Source organism: Carcharhinus amblyrhynchos, chromosome 27, assembly GCF_965287045.1.
Source record: "Carcharhinus amblyrhynchos chromosome 27, sCarAmb.v2.hapA, whole genome shotgun sequence".
In the NCBI taxonomy this organism is placed as follows: domain Eukaryota; kingdom Metazoa; phylum Chordata; class Chondrichthyes; order Carcharhiniformes; family Carcharhinidae; genus Carcharhinus; species Carcharhinus amblyrhynchos.
Genome location: NC_137350.1, coordinates 35607040 through 35632580, shown reverse-complemented (window position 1 = coordinate 35632580; position 25541 = coordinate 35607040). Strand labels below are relative to the sequence as shown.

At 44.8% G+C, this 25541-nt stretch overlaps 1 protein-coding gene across 6 annotated transcripts in view; it reads left to right on the top strand.

Annotated features, from left to right (window-relative positions):
* The window catches only part of LOC145359297 (protein AF-10-like), a 199708-nt gene that overhangs the window by 32833 nt on the left and 141334 nt on the right, over window positions 1–25541 (top strand). For 5 of the 6 annotated variants that reach the window (XM_080213857.1, XM_080213856.1, XM_080213861.1 and 2 more), the window contains exons 6-7: window positions 4678–4771; window positions 12580–12684. In XM_080213857.1, the coding sequence (XP_080069983.1) occupies window positions 4678–4771; window positions 12580–12684 (199 nt within the window). The remainder of the gene's footprint in view (window positions 1–4677; window positions 4772–12579; window positions 12685–25541) is intronic. The other variant, XM_080213858.1, reaches the window with a different exon arrangement.

The following is a 25541-nucleotide window of genomic DNA, read 5'->3' as shown; positions in this document are numbered from 1 at the left end:
TGGAACACAGAAATTGAAGCAGGAGCAGGCCTTTCGGCCCGTCGAGCCTGTTCAGCCGTTCATCCTGATCATCAAATTCAATAGCCTGATCTCCACCGCCGCCCCCCACCCCCCGCCACCTCCCAATATCCCTCTAGCCCCATAAGATATATGTAATTTCTTCTTGAAATCAGACAGCAAGTACATTCTGTGGAAGTGAATTCCACACATTCACCACCCTCTGCGTGAAGAAATGTCTCCTCACCTCAGTTCTAAAAGGTTCACCCCAATGATCTCTATTTCTGGTCTCCCCCACCATTGGGAACATTCTTTCTCAATCTACCCTGTCTGACCCTGTTAGAATGTTATAAGTTTGAGTTTAAAAGTTTATTTTTTTATTAGTGACAAGTAGGCTTGGCACCTTGAGAAAATTGTTTGATAGAGCAGACGCAGCACGGATTCGTTAAGGGGAAGTCGTGTCTGACGAATTTATTGGAATTCTATGAGGATGTGACTAGTGCGGTAGACAGAGGGGAACCGGTGGATGTGGTGTTTCTCGATTTTCAGAAGGCGCCGCACAAGAGGTTGCTTCAGAAGGTTAGGGGGCATGGAGTTGGCAGTAAGGTGTTAGCGTGGATAGAGGATTGGTTGTCTAATAGGAGGCAGAGAGTTGGTATCAATGGGTGTTATTCTGATTGGCAGTTGGTGACTAGTGGAGTGCCCCAGGGATCGGTGCTGGGGCCTCAACTATTTACCATTATATAGGTGATCTGGAGGAGGGGGCTGAGTGTAGGGTGTCAAAATTTGCTGATGACACGAAGATAAGTGGAAAAGCAAATTGTGTGGAGGGTGCGGAAAGTCTGTGGAGGGATCTAGATAGGCTAAGCGAGTGGGCGAGGACCTGGCAGATGGAGTACAGTGTTAGCAAGTGTGAGGTTATCCACTTTGGCAGGAATAATAGTAGGACGGATTACTATTTAAAGGGCAAAAAGCTGCAGCATGCTACGGTGCAGAGGGACCTGGGGGTCCTTGTGCATGAGTCGCAAAAACCCAGCCTGCAGGTGCAGCAGGTGGTCAGGAAGGCAAATGGGATGCTGGCCTTTATAGCGAGGGGGATTGAATATAAAAGCAGGGAGGTCTTGCTGCAACTGTACAGGGCACTGGTGAGGCTGCAGCTGGAGTACTGTATGCAGTTTTGGTCGTTGCACTTGCGCAAGGATATTTTAGCCTTGGAGGGAGTGCAGAGGAGGTTCACTAGGCTGATACCGGAGATGAGGGGGTTGGACTATGAAGAGAGGCTGAATAGACTGGGTCTGTACTCGTTGGAGTTTAGAAGGATGAGGGGGGATCTTATAGAGACATATAAGTTAATGAAGGTTATGGATAGGGCAGAGGTAGAGAGATTCTTCCCGCTCAGAAAGTACAGCAGGACTAGAGGGCACAGCCTCAAGATAAAGTGGTGGGGGGGAGGTGGGGAATGCAGTTTAGAACGGAGTTGAGGAGGACCTTCTTCACTCAAGGGGTGGTGAATCTCTGGAATTCTCTGCCCGTTGATGTGGTGGAGGCTGCCTCGCTAAATATATTTAAGACACAGGTAGATAGGTTTTTGGTAGGCAAGGGAATTAAGGGTTATGGGGAGAAAGCGGGAAAGTGGAACTGAGCCACTTCAGATCAGCCATGATCTTATTGAATGGCAGGGCAGGCTCGAAGGGCTAGATGGCCTACTCCTGCTCCTATTTTCTTATGTTCTTATGCTTACATTAACACTGCAATGAAGTTATTGTGAAATCCCCTGGTCGCCACACTGTGGCGCCTGTTTGGGTACACTGAGGAAGAATTTAGTATGACCAGTTCACCTAACGTGCACGTTTTTGGACTAAGAGGAAATCGGAGCACCCGGAGGAAACCGCGCAGACACGGAGAATGTGCAAACTGCACACAGTGACCCAAGCTGTGAACCTAACCCGGGTCCCTGGCACTGAGACAGCAGTGCTAACCACTGTACTACCCTCTCACTCTTTTAAACTCTAGTGAATATAATCCTAACCGACTTAGTCTGTCTTCAGATGACAGACCTGCCATCCCAGGAATCAGCCTGGTAAACCTTCACTGTGCTCCCTCTATAGCAAGGACATCCAAACTGCGCTCAGTATTCCAGATGTGGCCTCACCAATGCCGTATACAATTGCAGCAAAATATCCCTATCCCTCTACTCAAATTCTCTCACTATGACAGCCGATGTACCATTTGACGCCTTTACTGCCTGCTGTACCTGCACACTTAGGTTCAGCGACTGATGCATGAGGACTCCAAGGTCTCATTGAATATCCACCTCTCTTAATTTACATGCATTCAAGTAATCCAAGGAGCTGTGATGGGAATCTTCTGTCTTCAGCTGTCAGTATTCCAAGTGTTACACGTTTCAGTAATGATAGTCTATCAATTTGTCTGCACCTACTTAATGATGAACCCCAGTTTCAACTGCAACATGCATTTATATAGCGCCTTTTTAAGGTTAAAAAAATGTATTCGGAGCAAGGCTGATCATTTAACCAGAGAGCATTGCTAAGTTGGCAAAGGAATATTTGCCTGTCTGGATCTGCTGATATGAGACGTGCTAACTAAGATAGAAGCCTGTGGAATTGAGGACAAATTACTGACCTATCTGGGAAATTGGCTGAGTGGCAGGCGACAGAAAGTAGGGATGATCGGTACTTAAATAGGTGGGTACCGATCTAGAAGGATCTGTGTTCAGGCCTTAATTGTTCACGTGATTTATTAACACATTGGATAATGGAATAGAGAGACATGTACCCAAGTTTGCTGATGATACTAAGTTTGGCGACATTGTGGACAGTGTGGATGATGGTGTAACATTACAAAGGGACATTGGTAAATTAGGTGAATGGACAAAACTCTGGCAGATGGATTTCAATCTAAGCAAGTGTGAGGTTGTCCATTTTGCACTGTAAAAGTATAAGTCAGGGTTCTTGGTAGATGGTATGAAGTTAGATACAGTAAATGTCCAAAGGGTTCAGGGACACAGATCTTTAAAAAGCCATGAACAGTTGCAGAAAATAATCAGGACGACTAATGGAATTCTGGCCTTTATATCGAGAGGACTGGAGCATAAGGACGCAGGAGTTGTGCTGCAGCTACACAAAACCCTGATTAGACCCCACTTGGAGTTCCCGTGTGCGGATTTGGGCACCACACCAAAGGAAGGATATATTGGCCTTGGAAGGAGTGTAACATAAGTTTACAAGAATGATAAAAGTTCTGACAGAGGGTCATCTGGACTCCAAACATCAGCTCTTTTCTCTCCTTACAGATGCTGCCAAACCTGCGGAGATTTTCCAGCATTTTTTTCTCTTGGTATACAAGAATGATACCTGCGTTTCCACTGAGGAGAGCTTATACAAATTAGGCCTGTTTTCCATAGAATCTAGAAGGTTAAGGGGTGATCTGATCAAAGTCTTCAAGATACTAACAGGAAAAGACAGGGTAGATAAAGAGAAACTGTTTCCACTAGTTGGAGATTCTAGAACTAGGGGGCATAGTCTAAAACTTAGTGCCAGAGTGTTCAGGAGAGATGTTAGGAAGCACTTCTAAAGAAAGAAGAGTGGTGGAAGTTTGGAACTTTTCTCCACAAATGCCAGTGGATACTAGATTAGTTGCTCATTTTAAATCTGAGGTACATAATTTTTGGTTAAGCAAAGGTATTAAGGGATATGGGCCACAGAGCAGGCATGATCTCATTGAATGGCAAAACAGGCTCGAGGAGCTGAATGTTCATGTGTCTACAGTTCTATGTCTTTCTGGCCTAATGCAGTCTTCCTGAGAATTATGATAGGTTCATGTGTTATCTCCAACCTTCAATTTATCTTGGATCACAGCTCCCTGAGTCAGGGATTCTCTCCACATCAGCCCTCACTTTCCCACTACCTCATACCTGTTACTAGATTCCCTTTCCTTGTTTCTCCGTCTTCTTTCAGGTGCGTCCACATACCTGCCCTAATTCTCCTCTGTTCATACAAACATGTGAACTAGGAGCAGGAGTTCGGCCCCTCAAGTCTGCTCCGCCATTCAATGAGATCATGGCTTCTCTGCTTGTGGCGTTAACTCTGCATTCCATCTACCTCTGCTGACCTTTGACCCCCATGTTAATCAAGAATCTGTCTACCTCTACCTTAAGATTATTCATTGACCCTGCCTGCCTCACACCTCTCTGGGGAAAAGAATTCCAAAGATCCCTGATGCTCTTGAGAGATTTTCTGTTCGGCATCTGCAGATTACCATCTTGGGACATGAGGAAAGCGGCTATCGGGTTTATTTTCTGATCACGCTCCTGCATGGTGCCCCAACATTGTTTTGCTGCATTGAGGTGTTATGTAAATGCAGGTTATTCCTGGAATGAATGAATTTTTGTTCTGAGTATTATGTGATTTTCAACAACACAGTAATTAAACTTGTGAAAAATTTCTTCTTCGCAATTTTATCACTCGTTGAGGATCTCGCTTATTTGCGAGGTTGCTCTGTGAAGTTCCTTTTGGAGACCGTTCCACAACAAGCAGTGAGGGATCGTGATCTCGGACTTGCTAAAGAGCCACTGAGTGGCCTGTTGACCTGGGATGTCCTGTGGTTTGGTGTTTTGTGAAACCTAGATGTGTATCTGACTTGTGATTATCTTTTCCTCAGCGCTCAGATGGCTGGCCTGCTGTGTGAAGAACAGGGCTCCGAGATTGACAACGTGAAGTACTGCGGTTACTGCAAATACCATTTCAACAAAGTGGTAAGACCACATTTACATTTTCTCTTTCCAGCTTTCTCCTTTTCCCCTGTCCTCCATCCCCCACTCTCGAAGATTTTACTGATTGCTGCTGTAGGTTCCATAAGCATCCTTCATTCACTTGTGGCCAATACTTTGTACGTGGACGCACCTGAAACAAGTGGCCAATACTTTCGACTTGGCTACGAGTGTTGCCAAGAGATTAGTCCTCTGGTCCATAATTCCAATTCCATTTACATTTACTGGATAGCAATTCCAAATGAGAATTTTCCTTCCCCAAGCCAGCAGCGTTGATACCAAGTGCAGTAACCCGACTTGTAGGAGACGGTGGTGCAGTGGTATTTCCACCATAGAATCATAGATCCCTACAGTGCAGAAAGAGGCCATTCAGCCCATCAAGCTTGCACTGACATCAATCCTACCCAGGCCCTGTTCCCTTAACTGCACGTATTTATCCTGCTAATCCCCCTGACTTGCGCACGGCCAATCAACCTACACGCACATGTTTGGAGTGTGGGAGGAAACCAGAGCGCCTGGAGGAAACCCATGCAGATACGGGGAAAATGTGCAAACTCCACACAGACAGTCACCCAAGCCCAGGATTGAATCCCAGCCCCTGGTGCTTTGAGGCGGCAGTGTTAACCATTGTGTGACGGTGAATCCAGAGATCCAGGGCAATACTCTGGGGAACCTGGGTTCAAAGGGGAACCTTGGCAAATAGTGAAATTTGAATTTGGTAAAAATACAGACTTTCATGATGAGCGTGATACCATTGTCAATCGTCATAAAAACCCATCTGGCTCACTAATCTTCCTCAATACTTCCCTTAGGGAAGAAAGTCCACAGAAATGTGGTTGATTGTTAAATGCTGCCTGAAATAGCATGGCAAGTCACTCAGTCCAGCGCAAACAGGAATGGGCAACAAATGCTGGCCCAGCTAGCAAAGCCCACATCCTATAAATGAATTTTTAAAAAACTTGGCTGAGATATAGGATTCAGTGTGATGCAGTCTTGACCTGTCTGGCTAAGTTTTCAAAAACCGTTGGAAGAACAAATGGGGGGGCTTCTTTACATTGTCCTGTTGTTTTCATACATTACTTTTACAGGAATGAACTCTTCCAAGTGTGTATCCTTCTTGCTGTGGCGCTGTTCTGGAGAAAGCCTTAGCATTTGGCTGAAACTCATGAAATATCTACCTTGTTGTAAGCCCAAGAGTGTTAAATACACATCATTGTTTGGATAGATGGTTTTTGGTATGCTCTGGGATCCAGTGGCAACAACATCTGGTACTGGATGAGCAGACATTTTCTCCAGCTAGTTATTGAGAAGGCTGAAGCCATTGCCTTCAGTCCCCGCCACAGATTCCAGTCCCTGAATCCATCCCTGTCCCTGGCACCTGTCTGATGCTGACCCAAACTGGCATATTTTCCCCCGACATGAGCTTCTGCACACTTACCTGCTTCACCACTAAGGCCACTTACTTCCACCTCCATAACGTCATCCAACTCTATACCAGTCTCAACCCGTCTGCAGCTGAAGGCCTATTCCAGGCCTTTTGTTGCCTGTCGCCTTATCTGTTGCCACACGATCTCAGTGATCTCCCACATTCTATCCTACATGAACTTCAAGTTAAAGTGAAGTTTATTTATTAGTCACAAGTAAGGCTTACACTGCAATGAAGTTACTGTGAAATTCCCCAAGTCGCCACAGCCCAGCGCCCTTGTTCGGGTCAATGCACCTAACCAGCACGTCTTTCAGAATGTGGGAGGAAACCGGAGCACCCAGCGGAAACCCACGCAGACACGGGGAGAATGTGCAAACTTCACACAAATAGTGACCCCAGCCGGGAATCGAACCCAGGTCCCTGGGGCTGTGAGACGGCAGTGCTAACCACTGTACTACCGTGCTACCCGCTTGAAGTTGAATGAAAAGTTATCCAAAACTCTGCTGCCCTTTTCTTAACCTGCAGTATGCTGCATTCCCCTATTAACCCTGTGCTGTCTGATCTATTGGCTTCTAAGTACGGAATCGCTCAATTTTGAAATTCCCATCCTTTTTCAAATCTCTCCATGGCCTCATTTCTCTCTGCAATTCTTTGATACATCTGTGTTCATCTCACCCTGGCCTCCTGAGAATTCCTGTCATTGACTATTCCACCATTGGCAGTCTTATCTTCAGTTGCTAGGCTTGAAGGTCTGGAATTCCAACCATAAACCTCTCCATCTCTACTTCCCATTCCTCCTATGATGCTCACTAAAACTACATCTCTGACCAAACCAAACAGCCCCAATATTCTCTTGTACGGCTTGGCAGCAAATTTTCTTTGAAAATGTTCATGCAGAGCACCTTGGGACATCAAACTATGTTAAAGGTGCTAAATAAATGTAGGTTATGTGGAATCATTACCATTGCAAAACATCCCAAGGCCCTTTTTAAGGACTGGAGTGATGGAAATCGACACACAGCCATGTTAGGACAAGTATTGGATAAGCTTGACCTTCAGTCACCTGGAAGGTAAGTATGCAGATCCAGCAGGTGGTAAAGAAGGCAAATGACATGTTGGCCTTCATTGCAAGAGCATCAGGGATGTGTTGTTGCAAATGTACAGGGGCTTGGTGAGGCCACACCGAGAGTATTGTGTGCCGTTTTGGTCTCCTTTTCTGAGGAAGGATATTCTTGCTCTCGAGGGAGTGCAGTGAAGGTTTACCAGGCTGATTCCGGGGATGGCGGGACTGATGTATGAGGAGAGATTGACTGAGTTAGGATTGTTTTCACTGGAGTTCAGATGAATGAGTGGGATCTCACAGAGACTTATAAAATTCTAACAAGGCTAGACAGGTTAGATGCAGGGAGAATGTTTCCGATGGTGGGGGAGTCCAGAACTGGGGGGGGGGGTCACAGTCTGAGGATTCAGGGTAGACCGTTTAGGACAGTCTTCTCACAGTTTGAGAAGACATTTCTTCACCTAAAGAGTGGTGAGCCTGTGGAATTCATTACCACAGGAAGTAGTTGATGCCGAAACATTGAATGTATTCAAGAGGCGGTTGGATATAGCACTTGGGGAAAACGGGATCAGAGGTTATGGGGAAAAAGCAGGATTAGGCTGTTGAGTTGGACGATCAGCCATGATTGTGATGAATGATGGTGCAGGCTCAAAGGGCCAAATAGCCTCCCTCTGCTCCTATCTTCCACGTTTCAATGTTAAGAGATAGGTTTTACCAAGCATCTTAAAAGGATGAAGGAGATGTGGGGATCGTTGGGGAGAAAACCCCTGAGATTGGGGGCGCTGCCAGTTGATGGCAGAGCAAGGTTGTGTGTGGGGGGGTGGTCTTGCAAAAATGGTTGTGGAGTTTTCCACAGATCGTGGGGCTGGGGGTCTACAGAGGTTGGAGGAGACAGGTCATGGTGGGGTGATGAGAAAGTCTGAGACACAGGGTCTTGCTACTTGTGCAGTTCAGCTGAATTGCTGGAGGCAGATTGACTCAGTTGGACTGTCCATATAGCTGCATATTGGGCTTATCTAAGCTGGGTCCACACGGAGCGTGAATCCCGTTTTGAGTTAACGTTCTGCGTGGCTGAGTTCACTGGTCTGATTTCCAGCCTTTAAATTAACAGATCCCAGCCACGACTACACTTGGCTTCACGATATCTGTGTGCAGTGGAGTGACCATGAAGCTCCCGAGGATTTATTTTACTGTTGGTGCTTATATACAAAAAATGGTACATAGACTGTGCTCATTCTTCCTCTAAGTCGAGAGATTGAGTCAAGTATATATTAAGCTCTGTGGGGAGGTATAACAGTTGATAGCATTTTCATCTGTTCTCCTATCATACTTCCCAACACATGTCAACTCTCCAGCATCGATCACAGAGTTGGGAACAGGGGCAGCAAAATGATGATTGTTCCCCCTCAAGAGGACAATTGAACTTCAATGAAGCCTGAGTTCAGCTAACTTGGCACTGAACAGGGGAATGAACCAGAGACCTTCTTGAGAAGTGCATTTGGCGTCTCTGCTGAATGGAGTGTGTACATGACCCCTGTGCAATGAATGAGCCACTTATTTGCTGCAGTGTAGATTGATGAACGTGTGACTTGGCGAGAGTGATTGGGGTGGGGGGGCGTGAAAAAAACAGGGAGTGGAGCAAACTGACTTGGGAACATACATGAGAGTGTTTTTTCAAAGTATCTGCTGGAAGATGTGGCTGTCTTGAGATTAATGACTGCCATACCCCACCATCTGCAGGGAAACCTGTTCATTCTCTTGAAGCTTGTATCTGAGTCCATTTATTATCTTTGAATTCCAAAATGCCAAACCATTTCCTATTCACTTCGTACAGATTACCAGATGGCTGAGTGTTAAGAGGTCTGCAGCACAGATACAGGAGATTCAGCATAACTGCAGCGACAAAGCATTTCAGGTCAATTAACAACATATGAACCTCAAAGATTTTGTGTAACAATGCACAGTAGTATTTTATTCTCCTTGGATTTTCATCCCTCCACTTTCCCTAATCTCTCTCTCACTCTCTTCGGTGTGACAACACTCTGATGCCTTGTTGCCTGACAATGATTAAATATAATTAAGGTGGCACAGCAGTTAACGCTGCTGCCTCGCAGCGCCAGGGACCCAGGTTCAATTCCAGCCTTGGGTCTCTGTCTGTGTGGAGTTTGCACATTCTCCCTGTGTCTGCGTGGGCTTGCTCTGTGGGCTCTGGTTTCCTCCCACAGTCCAAAGATATACAGGTTCTGTTGATTGGCCATGCTAAATTGACCCTAGTGTTCAGATGGGTTAGCAGGGTAAATATGTGAGGTTACGGGAATAGGGCCTGGTTAGGATTGTGGTCAGTACAGACTCAATGGGCCAAATGGCCTTCTTCCTACTGTAGGGATTCTATGATTCAGTAAACTCACAGAATGTGCAGCACAGCAACGGACCATTTGGCCCCATAGCTCCATGCTGTTGTTTATGCTTCACTTGTGTCTCTTCCTGTCTATCTTCATCTCATCCTATCAGCAAAATCCTCTCATTCATTCCTCTCACGTGCTTTCCTTTCGATGCATCTCTGTTACTTGCCTCAATGATCTGCGTTCTAATCCTTTCCTGGCCACAGGAGTTCCTCGTGTCTACCCTATCAAAGCTGCCCTTTCATAATTTCTGTTAGATTGGTTTCCCTTTCTTTCCGGCAGGGAAAGTGAGTTCAGTCTTCCCTGAATGTTATAATCTCTCAGTTCTGGTTTTGTTGCTGTACGTCTTTATTCAGTGCTTCCATAAGGTTTCTGCCTGGGCCCAGGTGAATGGATACGGACAAGCTAACCGCCTACAGTTGGCGTTACGTCCCAGTGCTCCCCAAAACCCCAGGTGTATTTCAGCCGGGGGTTACTGCATGGTGGTGAGGAGCCAGAACCCTGGCTGATTTGTGTATTTTCCCACTCAGACCTTGTTGTTTCCAATTTCAGACACAATCCCGTAATCCTGGCAGTGACCAGACCCTCCTGCCCTCTGTGGTTGAGCTCTTTATTTAAGAGTGTTCTTATCAGCTGAGTTACAAGTGCTCTAATGAGCCTCGGTTATTCTGCTAATGTGCAAATCCTTGCCCCATTGCTCTATAAGCGTCCCATTACCACACTCAGTAGTTGATGCTAAAACATTAAATGTATTCAAGAGGTGGCTGGATATAGCACTTGGGGTGAATGGGATCAACGGTTATGGGGAGAAAGCAGGATTAGGTTATTGAGTTGCATGATCAGCCATGATTGTAATGGCATAGTAAGTAGGTGATGAAGGTACAGTGCTCCGAAAGCTCGTGCTACCAAATAAACCTGTTTAACTTTTACCTACTATTCCCACCCCGAGTCTAACACCAACATCTCCACATCATGATTGTAATGAATGGCGGAGCAGGCTTGAAAGGCCAAATGGCCGCCTCCTCCTGCATCTTCTATGTTTCCATGAAACTGGGATGGGATCATATTGGGCCCATTGACAGAAATGTTAGCAAGATGTTTACACTTGTGCAAGATAGAAAATCCATGTCATCATGTTTTGATGAAGCTCCATATTTTGTGGAAGATAACGTGAAAAAAACATTTTTCAATGTTACCTCAAATATAGAGAGACAATTACTAAAGGAAGATCTGCATTTCTATATCACCTTTATACCTTCAGGGCATTTCAAAGCACTTTTCAGCTGGCTAAGTGCTTTTCGGACAGCACGATGACACAGTTTTCAGCATTGCGGTGTCACGGCATCAGGGACCCGAGTTCGATTCCCAGCTTGGATCAGTGAATTTGCAAGTTCTCCCCTTGTCTGCATGGATTTCCTCCCACAGTCTGAAAGACGCGTTGGTTAGGTGCATTGGCCGTGCTAAATTCTCCCTCAGTGTACCCGAACAGGCGCCAGAGTATGGCAGCTAAGGGATTTTCACAGTAACTTCGTTGCAATGTTAACTTGTGACACTAATTAAAAAAAACTTTTGAAGTGTAGCCACTGTTATAAAGTAAAAAATATGGCAGCCAATTTGTGCACAGCAAGCTCCCACAAACTATGATGTGATAATGAAATTATAATCTTCTTCTGGAGGTTGGTTGAGGGATAAATTTGGGCTTGGAAGCAGGCTGAACTCCCTCATTATTTTGGAAATGATGCAATGTGATCCTTTGGTCCAGTTGGGAAGGTAGCAGGTCTCAGTTTGATGCAATAACAGAATGAGAACACCTGCTGACAGTGCAGCACTCCCTCAGTAGTGCAATCCAGTATTCACCTGAATTTTACATTCGAGGGATTTCCCTGAAGTTGGGCTTGAACCCACAATCTTCTGACTCGACTCGAGTGTGCTACAGGGCTGATGATGATCATTTTACAACAGAAATCCTAACTTTTCTTGGAGGGGATTAATTGGGTAACTCTTTCAATGAACTGGCACAGGCTTAATGGGCTAAATGTCTTCTTTTTGCGATTCTGTGATTCTAAGCTTCTGGAAATTTTCACTCATGCAGTTGTTTTCAAGTAGGAGTTTGCTGTTGCCACGCTCATTGGCTGGACGTGTTGGCATCGACCTCGATGTTGAGGGGGAGCGGGAGGTTTGTGGAGATGGGAACCATTCAGACCGTTTTGTTTTGGTGATTGTATTTTTTTTGGCTGGCCTGTGTTTCCTGTACTGAGGCTGAGGTATCCCGGTCTGTTTGTAATCCTGTCTCTGTGATGGTCCTCATTGCTTCTTCAAACAGGGGTGATGCCATACGAGTGTTGTATTACTGCTTAACGCCAGATCCATGATATAGAAGGGATATAAGTTGCATGCATTCTGTTCTTAGTGTCACTTACACCGTCATAACCATCTAGCCGGACACCCAGAGCTACTGAAAATACAAACTCTGATTTGGACATTGCAATGAAGCCACATGGAGTAGGATATTGATTTGTTTAAGACTCTGCTATGGTTATTTGCTGGTAGTCAGGATGGGGTTTGGGCACTGCAGTTGGTTTTTGGAGAGCATTACAAAGAGTAAGGGGAGGGAGAATCAGCCAGGGTTCCTGCTCCTGATACCCTTCGACAAATGGGCTAGAGTGAGAACAGCCTGCTTCAAGCATTGCCACGCAATGAATGACTGTCCCAGTAAGGCAGTAAAAATATGACCAAAGCACATACAGCTGAACCTCAGAAACAATGGGTGTGCTAAAGAGAGCAGGGAATTTTTTTTTAAATAGAAGAAAACCTTCACTAAAGCAGTTTGCTGTGTTGGATTTATTTTGGTGGAAAAAAAATCCCTAGATTTTTATTTAACTTTGAACTTTTTTAAATTCCGCAGAAGAAATGTCGGCATTCGGCTAACACTGCTTATGACCAAGGCCTCAGTGATTCATCTTCCCATTCTCAAGATAAGCAGAGCTCCCTATATGACAAACAGAGAAAGGTTTGTGTAAATCTTGTACTAATCTCTTGCTAGGACAGCTCTAATGAAGGATGGAGAGTAGCGTATGTAGTCAGTAGCGTTGCATCAGTTGTAAAAATGAGAGACTCAATTTGGGGATGGAGAGCCAGGGACTTGTGAACAGGAGTTGCATCTGATAACTACCATGTGTCCCCGATTGGGTATTATACATGTGGAAACTTTGAGTGAGAGAAGGATTCATGTCAACTGAGACCCATCACGCCTCTGCATCTGACCCGAACAGCTCGTTATCAGGGTTATATCTTTACAAGAGAACATTGAAAAGGAAAATAATAACAGATGGAATAATAGTCCAGCACCAAGAGTCCCTGCCAGTGCATGCTATTTGTGTTTGGAGAGAAGGTATTGGTGTCTTGTTTCACTTTTTTGCTGTTTTATGTTGTTGGCGGATCTGTCAAACAAGGCGGGAATGTTACATACAGTGCGTCAATTATTCTGCAGACGTGAATCTATGTTTAATTGGCCTATCCCTTTATTACTGTAAATCGGCACGGTCTTTGGTCAATTAGAGGCTATTTGCTGCTGCTGATTTTATAGTTTTTTTAATACTTTCAAGATGTCGCTTGTTCTCTCAGAATTTTCTGGTTTGGTTATGCTTTTTTTAATATGTATATATTGGGTTTTCGGCCAAACCAAAGCAAGTATGACATGCATGTTTATGAGTAACACTTGAAATTTGGCACTGTTCTACTGGCAGAATGACATTGGATGCAAGAGTTCCAATCTGTTTCCTTACTTGTGTGGATCTTGCTGGTAATGTACTGGTGTCATACTATATTTATGTTGCAATACAAGAAGAAATTGAAAGACGGGCAGTGTCATTTTACAATTTCCTTTTACTGACCAGGAGCTAAAAGATCAGTAGTGGCCACAGTTACTTTCTGACCCTCGGAATTAACGAGGGGATACAGATACCAGTATTTGACTCTTTCAGTCAGTTGCCTTCAGGACTGAAGTGCCTCAGGTGTGGCCTCAGATCCATCAGCTCAAGTTAGCAGTGAAGCCATATTCTAGAACCTCGTTCGCCCGTACACAACTCCACCACACTGGAGTGGAAAATGCATGTTGGACTGCAAGATTGACGATTAATTATTTCTATTTGAATGTTCCCAACTACATGAGGAACATTCATCCTTTATTAAGATGTGGATAAACCTGACAATATCCCGATATAATTGATGATGTGAATTAAGGCCAACCTGTCAGGTGCAGAATGAATATAATCCTTCAAGAAAAAAGTCAAGTCAAATTGACGCGTGTTTTTGAGTTTCAAAGATTGTGTCTTGGTCTTGCCATCATCTCAAACTGTGAATGAATAACTTTTGGTTATGCTTTCTACTGAGTATAATAAAGTCAAAATAGTCTGGCAATGTTGGAACCCATCCACGGTGTGGGGGGGGGTGAGGGGAGATCTTTCATTTTGATGGCTGTTTTCATTCAGGTCTGTGTATAAGCTTCACCCAGTATGTTAGTGATTGTTGTTGGTGATTGTGATATGTGTGATTTGGTGCGGTGATGGTGTTGTTGTTGTTGTAATGCCTTCTGGGTTTCTGATGTCTGGTATTGCTGATTTATGGATTGTAATTGTTGTAACAAAATAAAAGCAAATTACTGCAAATGCTGGAATCTGAAACCAAAAGAGAAAATGCTGGAAAATCTCTGCAGGTCTGATAGCATCTGTAAGGCGAGGTTTTGAGTTCAGATGACCCTTTGTCAAAGCTTTGACAAAGGGTGGTCTGGACTCGAAACATCAGCTGTTTTCTCGCCTTATGGGTGCTGCCAGACCTGCTGAGATTTTCCAGCATTTTTTTTCTTTTGGCAATTGTAACGATGGCATGTGCCATATTGATAACTAATTCATGTACATAGTTGTCATAATTAACTGATTTGTGTCCTTGGTTTTATGGCTCTTTTTTGCAGTGCAGTGATCTAGGGGTCTGTTTACCCCACACCGCGTGACTGGGCTCCGGGTTTGCTTAGTTTATGCGGGCTTGGGTTGGTGCTGTTTAATTTTGTTGGACCTTGGTGTGTTCCCTGTTCTTCAGTCCATCTTGAGAACTCAGTCTTTGGGTAATGTTGAATTATTGACTCAGTTATTTTCTTAAATACAGCAGAGGAAACAGCTTTGATTTTAAATTTCTCACCCTTGTTTTCAAATCTCTCCATAGCTTATTACTAAACAAGTTGAGTCCTACAACGTTCAGCCAACTCTGCGGTCTACCAATTCTGGCTTCTGGCATATCTCTGATTTTCCCACCTCTGTTGGCAATGTGCCGTTTCGGCGCTAAGTTTTGGAATTCCTCTGTAAACCTTTTCGCTTCCTTCTCCACCTTTTTAAGACGCTCTTCAAAGCAGCACATTTGTTTCACAATAAATAGTGGATAAATTTCTGAAACAGCTGATTGCAACACACAGTGGGGAGGAGGCCACAATTTCATTTCGATGAATCTGCTTTCATTAGCTGTATTCTCACGTGCCTCAGCTTGTTCACTATGGAAGGACAGTCCATCGGAAATTAAATTGAGTTTCCTCTCCTCAACATCCTGCCCCGGAATCCGTCAAATCGGATTTAAAGCAGTGACAGGCATAAAATGGGAAATATTAAAACTGAGACACACCTTCCTTAATTCACAGGGTTGAAATCTGGGTTGACTGAGTTGGAAACTGGGTTGCTGAGTGTGTAATTCATCCTATATAGACCAGGAAGATAGAGCACCAGGTATCATGGTGGCACAGTGGTTCATGCTGCTGCCTCACAGCTCCAGGGATCCTGGTTCAATTCCGGCCTTGGGGCATCCTTTGACCAAGCTTCTGGCCATCTGCCCTAATATCACTTTTTCATTAGAATCTCGACAGTGCAGAAGGAGACCACTCAGCCTATCAAGCCTGCACCGACAACTGTCCCACCTAGGCCCTATCCCCATAACCCTATGTATTTACCCTGCTAATCCCCCTGACACTAACGGGCAATTTAACATGGCCAATCAACCTAATCCACGTATCTTTAGCGTATGGGAGGAAACTCACTCAAACATGGGGAGAATGTGCAAACTCCACGCGGTTACCCAAGGCCAGAATTGAACCCGACTTCCTGGTGCTGAGAGGCAGAAATGCTAACCACTGTGCCACCGTGCCGCTCCTGTGAAAAGACCCTGGCTGAATTGTTTTGTGTGGCTCAGGTAATGTTCCTGTGAAGTGTCTTGGTATGTTTTCACCATGTTAAAGGTGTCATTTTCCCTCCGCCACTTTTACAAAACCAGGATACATGCTCCCTTCTCACTTCCGCCCCGAAGTAGTGGGAAGTGTTCGTGGCTATGTAATGTTCCTTGTGATTATCATTTGTCCCAACAGGCCTGGCACAGGGGTTAGCACTGCTGCCTCACAGCACCAGGGACCCTGGTTCGATTCCTGGCTTGGTCACTGTGCAAAGTCTGCACATGCTCCCCATGTCTACATGGGTTTCCTCCGGGTGTCGGTTTCCTCCCACAGTCTGAAAGAAATGCTGGTTGGGTGCACTGGTCGTGCTAAATTCTTGGGTCATTGTCTGTGTGGAGTTTGCACATTCACCCTGTGTGCTCCGGTTTCATCCCACAGAACCACGGTCTGAAAGACATGCTAGTTAGGTGCATTGACCCAGAATGTGGCGACTAGAGGAATTTCGCAGTAATTTCACTGCAGTGTTAATGTAAGCCTTACTTGTGACTAATAAATGAACTTTACTTAGATGTGACTCCTAACTAGTCAAGAATAAGAGTTCCTTGTGCATGTTAAATGCATGTTCAAAGGAGCAAAGTGGCCTGATTATTTTTATTTAAGCTGTTTGAAGATAATTATTCACAAAAAAATCCTGCCAGCTATATGGTTTACTGCACTCCAACCGTCAATTGTAAACTCCCTTGTAGAAAAATCAGTTTGTTTTTAAAAAGGCAGCTGTGAGTTAAGGAGGGTGTGTCTCAGTTTTAATATTTTCCATTTTATGTCTGTTACTGCTTTAAATCCGATTTGACGGATTCTGGGGCAGGATGTTGAGGAGAGGAAACGCAATTTAATTTCTGATGGACTGTCCTCCCATTGTGAACAAGCTGAGGCACTTGAGAATGAGTCTGCTTTCGTTAGCTGCATCGCAATGCAATTGTGGCCTCCTCCCCACCGTGTGTTGCAACCAGATGTTTCAAGAAATTACCCACTATTTATTGCAAACTAAATGTGCTGCTTTGAGAGTAAACCTGGGTTGACTGAGTTGGGAAGTGGGCTGCTGAGTGTGTAACTCATCCTGTGTAGACCAGGAAAATGGTCTGTCATAGGGCCACAGTGGTTAGCACTGCTGCCTCACAGCGCCAGGGACCCAATCTACCGACGTAAGGGAATTTTTCAATTCCGGCATTAGGTCACTGTCTGTGTGGGGTTTGCACGTTCTCCCTTTGTATGGGTTTCCCCTGGGTGCTCCAGTTTGCTCCACCAGTCCAAAAATGTGCGGGTTGTGGTGGATTGACCATGCTAAATTGCCCCTTAGTGCCCCACAATGTGTAGGTTAGATAGATTAGCCTTGGGAAATTTGTGGGGTTTGTGGGGATTGGGTGGAGGCAAGGGTCTGGGTAAGATACTCTGTCAGAGTGCCGGTGCAGACTTGATGGGCCGAACGGCCTCTCCTGCATGTAGAGATTCTATGCTTTTTATAATCTAAGATCCCAAATTTAGTCCAGATCTCGAGTTTGTAAGTCACAATAATAGGAGCAAGGGGGCATTAAAAGAAACGTGACATTAGGGCCTAAAGGAAACGTTCAGTTTATTTTGGCTGCAGAGCACAAGACCAGAAGATATAGAAGCAGAAGTAGGCCATTTGGCCCATTGAGGCTTAAGGTTTGGGTTGTTTGAGAGCGTGGTTAATAAAGCAAAGTACATCCTGGGCTTTATAGATTAAAGTATAGAACGTGGAAGCAAATAAGTTATTATACAAAGTACTGATTCAGCCTCAATAGGAGTAATGCATCCAGATCTGGGCGTCAAACGTCCAGAAGGAGGTGAAGACATTCGAGAAAGTGTGGAAAAGGGGCAACAGAATGGTTCCAAGGATGAAAAATTCAATTATGTTGGTAGATTGGCAAAGCTGCGACTGTTTCTCCTTGGAGAAGATAAGGTTGAGAGGATATTTCATTGAGGCATTCAGAATCTTGAGGAGTGCGGATAGAGTAGAGAGGCAGAAACTGTTCCCATTCCTGGAAGGATTGAAAACCAGAGCACGTCAATTTCAGGTGTTTGGCAAAACAAATAATGGTGACATGAGGAAAACAGATTAGCGTACCTTTAATGGTCGTCACTTTCAGTAAAGATTTGATGGAATGAAGGGCCTTTCCCGCACTGTATGGCTCTGAGGAGAAATCTTTTTACACAGCAGGTGGTCAGGATCAGGAATACACTGCCTGAGAGTGTGGTGGACGCAGGCTCAACCGAGGCGTTCAAAAGGAAATTGGATCACGATCAGAAGAGGGAATATTTGCAGGGTTGTGGAGAAAAGTGAGAGAGTACATGAGGTGAATTGTTCTTGCAAAGACGCAGCACAGACACAAGAGGTCAATTGATGACTTCCAGAGCTATAACGGTTCTACAATTCTATGATATCCCCAGTTTAGATCACTGCTTGGTGAGTATGCACACGTTGAGGGCAATATTGGGATTGGCGATGACAGCACAGGCCCAGATTCTTATATATGTGAAGAGTGATGGTGGGGGAGTCCAGAACCAAGGGTCACAGTCTGACGATTCAGGGTAGACCATTTAGGATGGAGGTGAGGAGACATTTCTTCATCCAGTGTGGTGAGCCTGTGGAATTCACTACCACAGGAAGTAGTTGATGCCGAAACATTGAATATATTCAAGAGGTGGCTAGGTATAGTACTTGGGGTGAATGGGATCATTAGATATGGGGAGAAGGCAGGATTAGGCTATTGAGTTGGACGATCAGCCATGATCGTGGTAAATGATGGCGCAGGCTCGAAGGGCTAAATGGCCTCCTCTTGCTCCTGTCTTCTATGATTCAATGACCATTGGTGTCCAAGTACACCAGCAGAGACAAGGGAGGCAAAATAAAGTTGATATTTGTATCGATTCTGGTTTGGAATATATTGTGCCATGTCTGGCGCCTGCCCAGTTGCTCTGTCATTCAGACTTGCTGTAATCATTGATTTTTTTTTTTAAATGTGTTTAATTCTGTACCAAACTTCCCACGCTCTAGCATAAAGATTCCTCCCTTTTGGCTGATAGCATGACTCTGTGTAATTAGCTTCACCCAGCCAGTGCAGCCTCACATGATATCAAGCTCTTGAGGTTACACTCAGCAGAATTAATGGCACCAGTGAAGGGTAAAGCCTTAGAAAAGTAAACTAGAAGGCCAAATCCTAAACTAAATCCACAATCCCTGGGAGCACGCACAAGAGTAACACTGAATTCAGTGGAGTGGAAAAATGGTTTGTGGTATAAGCCTGTGGTTAAATTTGTAGTCAGTAGTTTTAATGCACCATCTGCCTGTTCTTTATACAAATGTACAAGTTTCTCTGGTAGATTAGATTCAAAGCCAGAGCCTCGTAACATGCATTTTTGTGTCAGCGGATGCAGATTATTTTTGCTGCGGTTTACATCTCGGGAACCAGGATTGCCACATGATCAGTCCTGTCTCTATCCAAGCTTATCTGCTGCTGAGCCTTTTTAGGTGCCAGACTTGGCAATGTCACTACTTCGTCAGCTTACCTGGAGCTCAGCCTGAACTCCGTTATTAGTATCCTAACGAGTACCAAGTCCTACTTGCCCGTCATCCTGTTTTGAGATTTCAGAATTGATTGAGGCTGGCAAGGTGGCACAATGGTTAGTGCTGCTACCTCACAGCACCAGGGACCCCGGTTCAGTTCGCTGTCTGTGCAGAGTTTGCACGTTCTCTTGTGTCTGCGTTGGTTTCCTCCAGATGATCCAGTTTTGATTTGATTTTTTCATTTTGATTTGATTTATTATTGTCACATACAGTGAAAAGTATTGTTTCTTGCGCGCTGTTCAGGCAAAGCATACTGTTCATGGAGAAGGGAACGAGAGAGTGCGGAATGTAGTGTGACGGTCATAGCTAGGGTCAACTGTAGTTCTAACTCACATGCCAAATTTCCTTAGTCTTCCGAGAAAGTAGACGTGTTAGTGGGCTTTCCTAACTACAGTGTAGGCATGGGGGGACCAGGACAGGTTGTTGGTGATCTGGACATCTAAAAAAACTTAAAGCTCTCTACCCTTTTTACTTCGTCCCTGTTGATGTGGACAGGGGCATGTTCTCCTTTACGCTTCCTGAGGTCGATGACATTTCTCCTTCGTTTTGTTGACATTGACGGAGAGATTATTATTGCCGTACCAGTTCACCACATTCTCAATCTCATTCCTGTATCCTGTCTCGTCATTGTTTGAGATCCGACCGACTACGGTGGTGTTGTCAGCAAACTTGAAAATAGAATTGGAGGGGAATTTGGTCGCAAAGTTATAGGTGTATAAGGAGTATAGTAGAGGGCTGAGAACACACCTTGTGGGGCACCGGTGTTGAGGATGATCATGGAGGAGGTGTTGTTGCCTATCCTTACTGATTGTGGTCTGTGAGTTCGGAAGTTCAGGATCCAGTCGCAGAGGGAAGTGCCGAGGCCCAGACCACAGAGTTTGGAGATGAGTTTCATGGGAATAATAGTGTTGAAGGTTGAGCTGTAGTCGGTAAATAGGAGTCTGACATAGGTGTCTTTGTTATTTACGTGTTCCATGGTTGAGTGCAGGGCCAGGGAAATGGTGCCCACTGTGGACCTGTTACGGTGGTGGGCAAATTGTAGTGGATCCAGGCTAGTCCGGAATCCAGGCTGGAATTTAGTCGTGCCATGACTAACCTTTCGAAGCACTTCATAATGATGGATGTCAGAACCACCGGCCAATAGTCATTAAGGCCCGTGGCTTGGTTTTTCTTAGGTACCGGGATGATGGTCATCTTCCTGAAGCAGATAGGGACCTCAGATTGTTTCCTCCCATCTAAAGATGTGCAGGTTAGGTGGATTGGTCATACTAAATTGATCGACACCACAAACTGCCGGATCCAAGTGGAGAGGATCTCCAAGAAGATTGCGCATATCGACACAGACATCAAGTTTTTACAGAGATGCAAGAAAGCAGACAAGATACCAAAAGGACTACAGATCACGAACCCACTCAGGGCAACCTATAACACAGACTACGCTGAGAGACTTTGCCGTCGCACCTCTCTCACACTTCTCAACCACCTCATACACCAGCTTTACAGCAAACGTCGCACTCTGGAAACTAAAATGGAATACATTTTCTCAACTTGTGCTCAGGGTGCAGACCAACTGCGAAACTCTGCCAAGCAGATGAGACAAAGAAACTACACCACCTACATGCACACCAAGAATAGGAAACTTGAGAAACTCGGCATCGCCGCCAGCAACAACCAAGCCTCCCCCGGCACCACAGTAGACAGACTTTTGACAGGGGGATTAGCAGGGTAAATATGAGGTTAGGGATAGGACCTGGTTGGGATTGTTATCTGTGCAGGCTCAGTGGGCCAGAAGGCTTCTTTCTGCTCTGTAGGGATTCTGTTTGGCTCCCAATCCATCAATGCCACCATTTAAAAATTCTCACCCTTGTCAAATTTTTTCAAAGCCTTATCCCTCACTCCTCTCTCTTTCTCTTTCTCTCTCGCTCTCCAACTGCCCACACCATCCACGCCCCCCCCCCCCCCCCCCCCCCCCCATCTCTTTTTCTCGCTCGTGCTCTCTCTTTCTAATGTCCACCAGCCCTAAAAATCTTTGGCATCTCCTCCACAAATTCTGGCTGTCTCTCCATTCCTGATCTGCCAGTCATGGCTCTCTGAGGTCCAAAGTTCCTTAAACCTGTTCATTTCCCTCCTCCTTTTAAGGTGCCCCTTGAAACTTCCCCCCTTAAACCAATCTTTTGGCTACCTGTCCCAACAACTCTGTGTCTCAGTGAAGTTTTGGCTGCTAACATTTCATTGAAGAGCCTTGGGACATTTCACTATGTAAAAGCAAGTTGTTGTAAAGAGTGCAATCTCAGCATGTCACAGTCAAGGGGACGAAATGACCTTTTTAAAAGAGAAAACAAAGGGATACTGCTCTTTTGCTGTGGCTCAGTGGATGAATGCATCACGTTGTGTGGCACTGGTTTGTTCAGAGGAGACCAGGGAGTTTCAGTTCCAAGGATTTCACCAAGCCTGGATTAAGTGGCAGAAATAGTTGGACCATCATGCATCAGTAAATGCCAGTACTTGCATTGTATAGTGCTTGTTGCATTGTATAGTGCTTGTTGCATTGTATAGTGCTTGTTGCATTGAAAGAACTCCAGTTCTCTGCTCATGAAGGTAATGTAACAGAGAGAAGGCCATTCAGCCTCTTGAGCCATTTGAGGCTAACTTGTACCTCAGATCGATTTATTCCCCTTGATCCATAAAACCATAAGACATTGGAGCCGAATAAGGCCACTCAGCCCATTGAATTTGCTCTGCCATTCAATCATGGCTGATTTTTTTCTTCTCATTCTCCTGCCTTTTCCCCATAACCCCAATCCCCTTATTAATCAAGAACCTATCTATCTCTGTTTTCAAGACACTCGATGACCTCCACAGCCTTCTGCGGCAAAGAGTTCCACACAGTCACCACTCTCTGGCTGAAGAAATTCCTCCTCATCTCTGGTTTAAAGTATCGCCCCTTTAGCCCGAGGTTGTGCCCTCTGGTTCTAGTTTTTCCGACTAGCGGAAACATCCTCTCCATGTCCACTCTATCCAGGCCTCCCGGTATCCTGTAAGTTTCAATGAGATCCACTCTCATCCTTCTAAACTCCAACGAGTACAAATCTCATAATGCGCCAAAATCTATTGATTCAGCCTTAAATTTCAGGTGACCCAGTGTCAACTGATTTATGGGGATGCGAGGTCCACATGTTCACTGGCCCTTGGGTAATAATGTACTAGTGAAGATCCGGAGCCTTGAGAGGTGGGGATGGTATTGTCTGGGGGAGGTGGTGGTGGAGGGGTTGAAGTCATGCAGTTTCTATGTGCATGGTGCATGCCTGGATTGGTCCGAAATCCATTGATTCAGACAGTGTGCAGCAACCCAGTCGCAGCTCCCGGCAACATGTGGCAAATAATTTTCTTCTCAAGACAGACCCTCCTGTTGTAGTCCTGGCTTTGCAGCCGAAAGCTCTCATCTCCGTGTGTTTTGCCCTGTACGTTTCATGTCGTGTGACACATCATAAGGGCAACTTCAAACAGCCTTGAGCAGTGTGACCACATTCAAGGGATGTTTGTCATGATAACTTGAAGCATGCAACAGAAGAAAATAGTAATTTTTTTAAAAAAATGGAATTAGTAGAGGAACTAATTAAGAATGGAATTGCTATCTTTACGAAAGTTGCTAGTGAGTTTAAGCTACGCAAAACTTGCTTCTGGGATAAATTGACCGAGATAGAGTTTTAAAGTTGTCTTACTGGCGTTGCAAGTAGGCTTACATTAACGCTGCAATGGAGTTATTGTGAAAATCCCCTAGCTGCCACACTCCAGGTACACTGAGGGAGAATTTAGCATGGCCAATGCACCTGGCCAGCACATCTTTTGGGCTGTGGGAGGAAACAGGAGCAGCTCACCCAGACATGGAGAATGTGCAGACTTCGCACAGATGGTGACCCAAGCGGGGATCAAACCTGGGTCCTTGGCATTATGAGGCAACAGTGTTAACCACTGTGGAGCCCACCAAAGAGTTTTGCCTTTGGAAACAATCAGCGCTCAAAAATGTACTTGAAGTGCTATTTTGATTCCTGATCTACATTCTGTTCAAGCTTCACTTGCACAATTCTCTTCCTGAACTAGCAGAATTAGACAGCATGATAGAATGTTACTGTTTATTTTGTAATTCTTGCATTAAAACATATTCCTGGATGCAATTGAGAATGGTAACCTGTTTACTTGCATCAATGCAGATAAAAACAGCATTTTTAATAGTATCAAGCAGTTGATTACCTGTGAATAACTCAATTTTAAATCACTAAATTACTTAAAGACTATATTGAGCCAATTGCAACCTTCATCGATGCACACAGGTGGAACGGTGGCACAATGGTTAGCACTGCTGCCTCACGGTGTCAGGGACCTGGGTTCGATTCCTGACTTGGGTCACCATCTGTGTGGAGTTTACACATTCTCCCCATGTCTGCATGGGTTTCCTCCAGGTGTTCTGTCCCACAGCCCAAAGATGTATGGGTTAGGTTGATTAGCCATGCGAAGTTGCCCGTTAGTATCGGGAGACTAGCCAGGGTAAATGCATGGTGTTATGGGGATAGGGCATGGGTGGGATTGTGGCCACTGTAGACTTGATGGGCTGAATGGCCTCCTTCTGCACTGTAGGGATTCTATGAAAAGCAGCCAACATAATCTGGGAACCTGCACACCCTGGACATACTCATTGGCTTCATAATAAATTAGATACTTCAAATGTTCAAAATGTTACTATGGAGCTCCGCCTTAGAACGAGGTGGATTTGGGATCAGTGAATGTTTTTGAGGAAGGGAATCAAAGGTAACGAAGGGTAGGTGGGGAATGTGCAACTCAATATGAACAGATCAGTCGTGATCTTATGGAATGGTAGAACAAGCTTGAGGGGCCGAATGTCTTACCTCTTTATTTTGTATGTACATATGTTTGTATGTTTTTAAACATTCCTGCTAGAGTGTGTGACAAATGGGTCAATTTGAAGACCTCTAATGGGTGGAAGTAGTGGGATCTTGCCATCCTTTTTACTTTGAGCTGGGATTATGGGTGAGACTGGATTCCAGCATGATGTTTATCAAATGAGTGTTAAAAGATTTCAGACAGTCCATTTGCGTGTGACATAACTTGCACTTTAAAATTCTGTGACTGGCTGGTGAAGTAAATCCTAGCCAAAACCTGGGTACCTTTTTCAAAAAAAAAATCTCTCATTGCCAATCATTCCCACCCCGAATTCCCCTCCCCACTGCCTCCGACACATGTCGCCTGCCCAGGTGCTGCCCAGACATATCTCCTTGTCACCGATGATGAGCCAGTATTTTCATCCAATTACATTTTTTAATTAAAGTATTTGTCGGGAATGTAGAATGTTGCCCACAGCGTAACTCACTCAGCAGCCCTCGTGATCAGAATATGTTAGATTCAAGTCTAGGGCCAGAGGGCATAATCTCATTTGACATGCTATGTCGAGGAGGTGCAGCATTATCACTGATGTAAAGATGGGGTAGCCAACACTGCAGGATTGCCCTGGAGTCTCCCAAAATGAAAGGCTAATCTCCAGGACACTGCTGTGAGTAACTCTGGAGAAAAATGATGTTTTACTGTTTTTTTTCCTGATTTTACACTAAAATATTGGATGATTTGATTTATTACTGTCACATGGATTGGAATCCAGTGAAAAGTATTGTTTCTTGAGCAGTGTACGCTTCCCACTGCCTCAGCAAAACAGCCAGCATAATTAAGGACCCCACGCGCCCCAGACATTCTCTCTTGCACCTTCTTTGGGAAAAAGATACAAAATTCCGAGGCCATGTACCAACCGACTCAAGAACAGCTTCTTCCCTGCTGCTGTCAGACTTTTGAATGGACTTGCCTTGCATTAAGTGGATCTTTCTCTACACCCTAACTATGACTGTAACACGACATTCTGCAGTCTTGTTTCTTTCTCTATGAACGGTATGCTCTGCAGAGCACGCAAGAAACAATACTTTTCATTGTATGTTAATTAATGGAACAATAA